Source organism: Rosa rugosa, chromosome 6, assembly GCF_958449725.1.
Source record: "Rosa rugosa chromosome 6, drRosRugo1.1, whole genome shotgun sequence".
Classification (NCBI taxonomy): Eukaryota; Viridiplantae; Streptophyta; class Magnoliopsida; order Rosales; family Rosaceae; genus Rosa; species Rosa rugosa.
The window spans coordinates 31,708,014-31,718,351 of record NC_084825.1 but is presented as its reverse complement, the minus strand read 5'-3'; the positions used below and the strand labels follow the sequence as shown (position 1 = coordinate 31,718,351).

Genomic DNA, 10,338 nt, shown 5'->3' with positions numbered 1-10,338 from the left:
TTCCCGACAAAGGGGATTCGAAGGAAACCGGGCCAATATCCGTGGCCCAAGCTATATATTTTCGACAAGTTCGGAATATATTGTTTAGAGGCTAAATAAAGCCTACTTGGAGGCCAAGCAATCTTGAAGCAAATCTGGATATTCATTGATTTATTATTAATTATCAAGTATTTGATAGTTAAAGGTAATTGTTTGCTTGATTATCAAGACTCTGCGAGGACGCAAACAAGTTTGGGAAGTATTCAACCACCTTAATCGCAAATATCAAGGGAGATATATATATATATATATAATATAATTGCCCATGCAATGTCTTGCGGTGGAGCAATTAAGGAGGGGCATAATCATTCTTGATGGCAATCAACAGAAGATATGTATATGTACAAGTTAACTATGCAAGCTGCATGGCTCATTACGTGGGCTACATATATACATATGCATGCAAGCAAGCAATCAATGCTTTTTATGCAATTAAGGTGGACGTGGGGCAATCAATCACTCTGCCAATAACATGGACCAATTAAGGAAGCTATCAACCTTAATTGTGAGTCCCCGCGACGAGTGCTCGCGAAGATATATTTGCATGCAATTAAAGGAGTCCCCGCGATATGTTTGGCTATTTGCAATTAATACGTACATATCTTACTGCTCGCATCCAGCGATTACATCCAGGACACCAAGAGGCAATTAACTCTTGCCTATATTCTAGCGATGACAGAGGCAAATATCATTACTTATTGCCTACGATAATATCAAGACTATTAAGAGTTTTGATTTGATTCAAAGGCCAATATCTATGGCCTAAAATATAGTATTGCATTCCTATTTGGAAGGAGAAGCTGCAGCAACCTATATATAGAGGCTAAAGACGACACAACAAGGACAACTCTTCAACCAATCTCTACGATTGCCCAAGCCTCCCCGAAGCAACCTCTCTTACCGGTGACCACGCTCCAGTCCCAGTCTCTTCAAGAGCCGACTGTCAGCGCCACCAAACCAACCCGGCGACCGTGCTTCCAGTCCCAGTCTCCCCAGGAGCCGACTGTTAGTGCCACTGCCACCGATACTACCAGCGAAGCAAGGGTAACGCCCTCGCAACCCAGCGAAGCTAAAGATACGCTTTAGCAAACCCGTGCTTTCTCCCAACTTCCCAGTGATTGCTCTGCTTAGTTTACAACACTAAGTATCGATTCGGTGAACGCAAGAGACCACAACCAAAGCCCTTACCCGTAAGGCAAGAAGTCCTTTTCCGGAAGGCAGAGAAAAGAACCTTGTGACGAGGTTGGTGCTCTCCTCGTCCATATCGTTTGAGAAGAAGTCAGGTCAAGGGACGCCCCGACGACTGCACCCCACGGTGCTGGCACGCTCGCGCATTCAAAAGAGACAGTTTGTACCAGACTGATTTTGGGAGCCAAACAACACTATCAAACCAAACCAAATCACAAGCTCAATAAAATAGGCATCACTTGCTGAATTAAGACCTCCACAATATCTTCACTAGTTGCAAATTCTCAAGTTGACAATGGTAATTAAGCAACGGCCCATTGTATGCTAAACCAGCCCAACTTTGCAGCCCACTACAAAACCCATTGAGGAACTGCCACGTTACTTCATCCTATACCAGATTGGAGCCCACGTGATCAAGATTGCCTGGGACCCTTCTCTCCAGTCACCTACCTGGACGTCCCAGATCAACGGCTTGCAATCACAGACCGGACGAGATCTCCACCGTCGATTCTCCTTCCCAGAAGGAAAAAGAGAATGCAAAGCAGAATTGGAACTCGAAAATCTGGAAAATGTTGTGTTGAAGTTAACTGTAAATAACTGAAGAGTAGAAACAGTGGATCAACGAGAGGGGATCCAGACAAGGCGAAACGGGTCGATCCGGGATCCGAATTGGAGAGAGAGAGAGATCCAAATGACGGATTCGAATCTGGAGCTACAGGAATCGGGGTGGGAGGAGCTGAGGAGAGAGGCCCGCAAGATCGAGGGAGATCTTGACGTCAAGCTTTCTTCTTATGCTAAACTCGGAGCTCGGTTCACACAAGGAGGAGGTTCATTTCTCTCTCTCTCTCTCTCTCTCTCTCTCTCTCTTTCTTTTTGATGTAATTTGTTGGTTTTTGAATGGAAGCTGTTCTGTGTTTTGGGTTTGGTGACTTGTTTGGAAAATGGGGGTGACCCTGTTGCTAAATCTGTGTTTAGTGGCAAGTAGGAGAAAAATGGGGATGACCCAGTTTCATAGTTCTGGCAATTTAGCATCAGACATTGCAAAGGTTCAATCTTGAGTGACAGAGTTTAGTGTTCCTTTTTGGTCAACTAGAGATCTTATCTCGTCGATCGTACTAGTTTAGAGGGCAGCGTAGTTTCAATTCTTTGTTGATTTGCGTTCTGTTGAGAAGATTAGGGGTTTTATTATAGTTGCTACTTCTGGTTCATTTGCATTTTTGTTAATGATAAAGTTATCAGAGGACAAATGAAGTTTTGAAAGACCAAAGCCAACTAGAAGTAGTGTTTATGGAGGAGGCATTGTATTAATTAGTTGATACTTAGAATTGTTATGCTTTTAGGTAGGTTGCAGTTTGCATCGATGGCATTGCGTTAACTTATTATTTAGTAATCAAAATCTATCTTGTTATAGGATCTTACTAAAAGGTTCTCTTTCTCTCTCTCATTTTTCTAAGTGAATAAAGTAAATGAACAGATAATGATGAAAACAGTTTAACTTTTTAGTTATTGCATGACGATAGAGTAGTTGCTGCACAATGCAGGCTAATACAAAAACCGGGTCATCATCTTCAGTCATTAAAATTTCTTATACTGCTATAAATTTTAGCTTAATATGGGACTATTAGACATTTTGTAGTTGAAACGTGATCATTGATATGCAATAGAAGATTGGTCAGGACGTCATCTTTAGCATAATATAAATTTTTCAAATCAGGTTATGTGGAATCTGGGTCACCACCTGTTGGGTCCAGCAGGTCATGGAAGTCTATGGAAATGGAAATCCAGTCTTTGCTCGAGAAGCTATTGGATATAAATGATTCAATGAGCCGATGTGCTGCTTCTGCTACACCAGCTACTTCTGTTACACAGAAGCTAGCAAGGCATAGAGACATACTTCATGAGTTTACTCAGGTTTGCCTTTTCTTTGTTTATAATTTTCAAATTTCTGTAATTTTTTTTCGCTCTTTTCTTCTGCATCTTACAGTCAGCTTTACTTGAGAACTGTTTTTGGTATTAATATGTTCGTGGAGATAGTAATGTATGCTTTCCTCAGCTTAGGATTAGGATACACCATTTATATACTATATTTACTACATGAATTTATTCAAGAATGGAATGAGTATATATGACCAAACTCACTCTTCTCCTTAAAGGGCAGAAGATGAGAGGAATGAAAAGGTTACTGTTAAATGTCACCAACAATGGTTTTGCATATCCTCCCCAACTTGCCTCAGCTTCCTATGTGCTAAATATAAAAACATAAAAACAAAACAACTTGTGAAATGGGGGACTTATATGCTATTAGAAGTAGAGATAGTTTTGGACTTTCCATTCTGCGTCCAACCCGTCCTGGTGGCTTGATCGCTCATCATTCAGTTAGATTTCTTTAACTCGGACATGTTGCTTGCTACCATTTTGCAACAGTTACAATTGATTTGATGTGCAAGAGAAGCTTCCACCAGTTCCTTCTTCTTGTTGCTCCACTAAGAGTCTGAGATGCAACGTGCAACAGCTTCCTATCTCCCACTGTCTGTAGAAGGATGACGAGTAGTAGACCTTTTCTTTGAAACAAAATGTTTTATTTATACCACAATAACAGTTATGCTATGTATATCAGCAGTCAAGTTCCTATATAGTATATTCCGTTGTCATTTTTATAAGATTTGCCAAGACTAAAGCTTGGTACCTAAAGTTTAATGTATTTACTGCTGTAATATGCATTTTACCATTTGAGAAATTCGAAGGCCATGAAATCTTTTCCATTAAGCAACTGGTAATTTCTCTTTAGGAGTTCAGACGAATCAAAGGGAACATAAATTCATTGAGGGAACATGCGGAGCTTCTAACTTCTGTCAGGGATGACATTAGCGAGTACAAGGTGAGCGTGATCCAAACTCACATGTGTCTTTTATATTTCTCATTCATTTCTAGTGTTGGATTTTGTATTTTTAGTCTAAATTCTAGCTTGTTTTGCCTGTCTTCTTGCAGGCATCTGGGAGTATGTCTCCAAGAATGCAAATACTACGGGAGAGAGCTGCTATCCATGGAAGTGTATCTCATGTAAGTTTAAGTGCTATTTGTTAACTATGCATGTCAGGTTTTGAACTAGGAGATTTCCCAGTTTGCATTTTCCAGAGAACAAATTTTTTTATTTTTTTATTTTAATTTTATTGGTTCATTCGAGGCTTATTTAATATATGGACACACAATGCGGGGGAGCTTTCTTCCATCTCATAAGCTCTTCCAAACCTTGGTCAAGATTGATGCAGTTCTTGGTCCTTACTAGCAAGAGAGTTTATATTTCAAACAAAATTCTGATTTAATGCAACTTAAGCATATTTGGACATTAAAGCATTTAAGGAGCAACATAAAAGTTGATAATCAGAGAAGTTCACCAGTTAGGACTGAGAGTTAGTACAGACTGAGAATAAGATTAGGAAAGAAGTTCAAGATGATTATGTCAAGACCTTTAGAGAAGGAAAAAAGAAAGAAAAGATGGGTACGTGAGAGTACCTATAATTGCTCAGATAGTAGATATGGCTTACATGACCAACTTTGTTCTCGTAGTTGGAATAGTTGGATAATGGATAGTAACTATAATTAAGGATACTCTTACAAAGTTATGTTGCATTTGGGTCTGTAAATAAAGTTTTGATACCTAAATTTTGGGTTCTGTTTATTTTTATGATCCCAATATTTTTTTTTTTGGCCCCCCGCATTGTTGGTTCATGATCAGAGTTTCTGGACCTGCAGCTTCAGAATTTCATTTGTGTTGATTTTTCCCCTTCAAAAAGAAACCTGTTAGAACTGTTATATTGATCTTTCATGTCCAAGGAAAACCAAATTGAAACTTTCCCGGACCTTTTGCCATCAGCACGCAAGTGTCCAATTGGTTTCCGCTTTACACCAATTATGTATGGAAGTCATAAAGAACCACTACTGTTAGACACTTTGATATTTTCGAAGAGGAAGCACAGCCACTCAATAGAATAGTTCTGTAAGGACTTCTATGAAGTCTTGCATAATAAACCACATGGTCTCAGGTCCAAGCAAAATACAAATGGTCGAGTAGCCAATTTTCGTACTGACGTTCTAAACTGATATCAAAAGTTAAAGTTTCTCATCCACTTTAGGACATTATGACTTGTTTTCTCATCAACTTTTGTAGATCCTCTTAATAGCTTTCAACAAGCTGGCAGTTTTTTTTAAATATTACCGGTCTTACCTTGTCTTTGACTTATGCTGTTTCTTTTTCCGGTAGACGGTCCCAGGTCATTTCACTAATTATAAAGGTATAATTACAAGGTGTAAAACTATACCTATGTTATTATGTGGGGAAAAAAGGGCTTGTGTTAGCCATAGTAATGCAAGTGCTCTCTCTTTTTCTCATCAACTTTGTTGATGAATATCATATGCAGTGGTTCCCATGGTGTGCTGTGGGACAAACCCAGTACCAATGCTGGGAAGTGGTATGGGACTGTCTAGATGACTAGCAAGATGGAGATGGTCCCACATTAATTCCAGGATCAGTACTAGGTTCAAGGTCAAACCGTATCACTTGCTATACTATGTACTGATGACATATTGGCAAAATAATGCTATAAGCTTGTGCAGGTTTGGCATGATACTTACCTCTGCCTACAACATAAAATGCTTGAAGCAGTCTGTATTTCTAGTGCTAGTTCATTACACTGATTTAAATATTCCAATTCATTAAATATTGGGCTCAAATTTTTCCTTTAATTGAAAGTTGGTGGAAGCAAATTTTGTATCTTTTGACCCATGGGAGAAAAATCTTCATTGATCCATATGTTCCTATTTTTGCAGATAGATGAGGTGATCAGTCAGGCTCAAACAACAAGGGCAGTCTTGGGCTCTCAAAGGGCTTTGTTTGGAGATGTTCAAGGCAAAGTGAAGAATCTAAGTGACAAGTTCCCTGTTATCCGTGGCGTACTTGGTACTATACTATATTATACCATTTCTGGTTCAGTTTCATTTCTGATCCACCATATTATTCATTTGCTTTCTACTGCTCACAGGTTCAATTAAAAGGAGGCGATCCAGAGACACAATTATTCTGTCTGCAGTCATTGCAGCTTGTACCTTGTTTCTTATCATCTACTGGCTTTCAAAATAGATATATAAATGATATACTGATACAGAAAATTATAAATGATGGTGACTTTCTACTCTCTAGGGAATTTTGCTTATGTAATTTCTCGGGACCATTTGAGTTCTCTGTTTATAGGTTTTGGTACCTATTCTGGTGCCGTTCCAATCAATTACTTTTTGGCTTCTAGATATATTTACCATTTAGTTCTCTGTTTCAATAGTTCTGGTATTTCTTGGGACCAATTGAGCTATCTGTTTCAATAGTTTCTGGTACCTATTCTGGTGCCGTTCCAATAAATTTCTGTTGGTTTCTATATACATTTACCATTTAATTTTGTTCTGAGTAAGATGAGCCGCCCCATAATGGGAGATAAACTTGCTTGTCTCGGGTGTGACCACATTGGGGCAATCCACCAATGAGGTGCAAGCGGGGGTGAGTGTGGGGTGTTTTTGGTAGTTAATTATGCAAAAGTATGGGTATTTTATTGGTCATCATCATTCATGACACTATGAATGATTAGCTGAACGTGTCACGGGATATAATTGTTTCATGCAAAATATTTTTCTTAGCTGAATATAACTTTAGTTCTTCCATTTTAAGATATCTACTGTACAGAATTATAACTGCGGTATATAACTATTTCTCCCAATATTCGGCCATAGTCAAAAGATAATCAAACCGATATTGAAATGCAGTAGATTTGGCTCTAGCTTTTTTGTTTCTTTCTTTTGTAAACAAATTAAATGCAGTTGATTCTGTGCTTATTTATTTATTTTTAGCCCTTCTAAACTAACCTAATACCTCTAATCATTAAGATGGGACTTTATTCAAAAAAAAAAAAAAGATGGGACTTGGTGCATGTGAGTAGGCTTGGGCATAGTTCGGGTTTGTCACAGAAATAGGTGGGATTGAGACGACAGATAATATCAGTTTTCGTTTGTCATTTTCAGATCTTTGGACCGAGGCAGGGCCGAACCAATGTGAATTGGTTCCGGTTTAAGTTTTTCTTTTTTAAGTTTCAGATCTGGCTACTCATTGTCAGTAACAAAACCCAAAAACTTACCACCCACAAGACCACATAAGATCTAATTTCGATTTGATATACAAGCCTTGATCAATCCAAGTATTTGAGAAACTTGGCTATTGAGAAGAAAACGAGGAGGTTAGGAACTGCACCGGAGAGGGAGAGAGAGATGAGAAAAACATTGATTTTGGGGCAAAAATGAGAGAACTGAGAGAAGATAGGTTATTTGAGCACTGTTAGGCTATGTTTGGACGCAGAAATTCTAATTTTCATAGAAATGTTCAAATGATGGAAATTATGATTCTATCATTTATAATTCCGTCAATATTGAATTCTCTTGTTTGGATATTTTTTAAATGTCAGAAATTCAATGTTTTGGATCACAACTCACAAGCAATACATTCATACTAGTACCCTACTTTCTTATTCAAAAGAAACCAAAAAACAATGCACAGTGAAATCAAAAGCTGGAAGCCTGGAATCATTGGAAACCAACAAAAAGCAAACCAGAGAAGCTATTACTTCTTCATTAACAGGCTAATGCAAAACTTGTGAAAACTACACAGGTCCACGAAACTGATTTTGAACAAAACAGAAAGATCACAAGCAATACATTCGTACCCTACTTTCTTATTCAAAAGAAACCAAAAAACAACGCACAGTGAAATCAAAAGCTGGAAGCCTGGAATCATTGGAAACCAACAAAAAGCAAACCAGAGAAGCTATTACTTCTTCATTAACAGGCTAATGCAAAACTTGTGAAAACTACACAGGTCCACGAAACTGATTTTGAACAAAACAGAAAGATCACAAGCTTGGTAGATCAAAGGAAAATGCAAAACTTTTATCTCAGTATTCCCTTCCATTAATTGAAAGATCAACTGGGATCTTGCAAAGTAGAACTGGATTCAGCATCTCTTCCATTGAGAGATTGACTGGGTTCTTGCAAAAAACAGACAATATATCAGGACAACATCGTCACTAAATTGGTGGGTTGTCTTCTCGCTTTTGCTTCCATCTGCTATAGAGGATAAGCATAATCTTGTTGAGTCGGAGTATACTGGAATAACACGTACGATATGTTTAGCGACCGGTGAAATTAGAGAATGACGCCAGACGCCTATTTAGTAGGATATATTTTTTTTTTGAGAAGAAAAGGCATTACATTGATAAGTAATTTAAATAGATACATCAGTTCGAAGTACATAGATAGTCATTGTGATACATTCTTGATCCAAACATAAAATGCAGGAAACAAAAACGTGTTTCTAACTACAACATGCGCTGTCCTGATTACATTAAGGATCAAGAACTAAACTTTTTTTTTTTTTTTTTAATTCAACCCGAACCGAATTGAAACACAAAATCTCAGAAGAAAAACCAGACCAAACCTGTCCGGGACGGTTTTTCGATTCTCTGGTCTTTTTTTCCCACCCTTGCATTTGAGTGATAGGTATTTTGCTTCCCTTGATGGACTATCCACGTGGGTCTTGTTTTGGTAGCAATCCGAAGTGGTTAGAACCTAGCCAAATCTTTACAAACCCCATGAAATCTTTGTTTCGATGGAGCAGCTAGCGTTCAATCACAGAAGCCTTTAAATATTGAATGGGCTCTCTCACATGTCTTGTTGAGTCAATTATAGTATCTGGGCACATTAATTGGGATAGACCATGATAATCTATGGAGATCGGTTGGCCTTTAATTTGCTACGATTTTTTTGTTGAAGGGACACAACATGAAAGCAAATTAATCCTCCAAACCCCACATGATAACCCTCTTTGGATGTTGGGCAAGTAATTTGGTCGAGTTTGAATTCAGGTCATTAAGATGAGGAACATTCGTAGCCCATGTGTTCTTCATGTACAAGAATCTTGGAGTCTGAGGGTCAAACTGCAAAGGTACGATGACTGATCCAACAAATCGAATTTGGTTTAAATTGAAGGGACGTGGGTCATTAAGGTCACAATTTTGATCAGCAAAAACCACTCTGTGGAGTGTCAAAACATACAGCAGATCTTCAGCTTTGTGCGTGGGAGGGTCACATGCATACAGTCTAAACGTGTTTCTAATTTGAAAATTAAGAACAGTTGCTTGATAACTATTGATCGAAGATTATTTTCCATAGATTTCAAGTGTGTTCACATTCTCATCCACACACTTGGAACTTCAGAAATATGATCAATTGATCATCAAAATAAAAAATATTTTTTTTTGTGAGTATATCGAATCAAAATACCCTGTAGTAGTTCTGCATGTAGTATCACATCAAATAATACAACCATAAATCCATAATCAAGTGCCTGTCGGTAATATTTTTTTGGTTTTGGTTTGAATTTCATTTAGACTTTGATAAAGAATGAAATCGAATATGATGATAGTACTCAGAGTACAAAATAAATGTATAGAATAATCTTCGATTAATAATTTTCTTTTTCTTTTATTAGGGGATAAGTTTTTGTTTTATGTGCTCACCATTTTCTCCCTCTTTACTTATCTCTCCCTTCACTTTATCAAGGTAATTGCCTTCTATCTCTTTAACCAAAACAGAAAGAAAAAAAATGTTAACCATAACTGTATACATAGATATAAGCACACAAATACTGGTAACTTTAACCTGAAAGAAAATTGTTTGGTAGATGAGAATAAAAAATCATAGGTAATAGGTTCAGGGTAGAGCTCCTTTCTTGTGACTGAGAAATTAAGAGAGAAACAGAGAGATACTTGTTAAAATTAAAAAGAAATAAACAAGTTTTTATAATGTATATTTTTTTGTTTTGGTGGTAGCTAGCAGCTATAGCTAGCTAATCAACCTAGGCTGAGCGAGGAGAAGAAATGAACCCAATAGCATTGCAGACAAACCATTAAGGAGAGCTAGCTAGTAATACGTACGTGTCAATCGCTGTGCATAACCTAACAAGATTGGCATCTTATTTTCATGTCTTCTGCAACAAGCCCTAAACATCACAGCTTGGAA

General features: G+C 37.8%; 1 protein-coding gene across 1 annotated transcript; it reads left to right on the top strand.

Moving 5' to 3' along the window:
• Positions 1–1,749: 1,749 nt before the first annotated feature.
• LOC133718429 (Golgi SNAP receptor complex member 1-2) lies at positions 1,750–6,568 on the top strand. Its single transcript, XM_062145265.1, has 6 exons — positions 1,750–2,054; positions 2,942–3,138; positions 4,016–4,105; positions 4,216–4,287; positions 6,055–6,184; positions 6,267–6,568. The coding sequence occupies exons 1-6, from the start codon at positions 1,919–1,921 to the stop codon at positions 6,362–6,364; spliced, it is 723 nt and encodes a 240-aa protein (XP_062001249.1). The 5' UTR covers positions 1,750–1,918; the 3' UTR covers positions 6,365–6,568.
• The last annotated feature ends 3,770 nt before the right edge of the window (positions 6,569–10,338 follow it).

Excerpts from the sequence above, each read along its gene's own strand:
- LOC133718429 (XM_062145265.1), top strand. The coding sequence starts at position 1,919 with ATGACGGATTCGAATCTGGAGCTACAGGAATCGGGGTGGGAGGAGCTG. Across the intron at positions 2,055-2,941 it reads TCGGTTCACACAAGGAGGAG|GTTATGTGGAATCTGGGTCA; the intron begins GTTCATTTCTCT and ends TTTTCAAATCAG. Across the intron at positions 3,139-4,015 it reads TACTTCATGAGTTTACTCAG|GAGTTCAGACGAATCAAAGG; the intron begins GTTTGCCTTTTC and ends ATTTCTCTTTAG.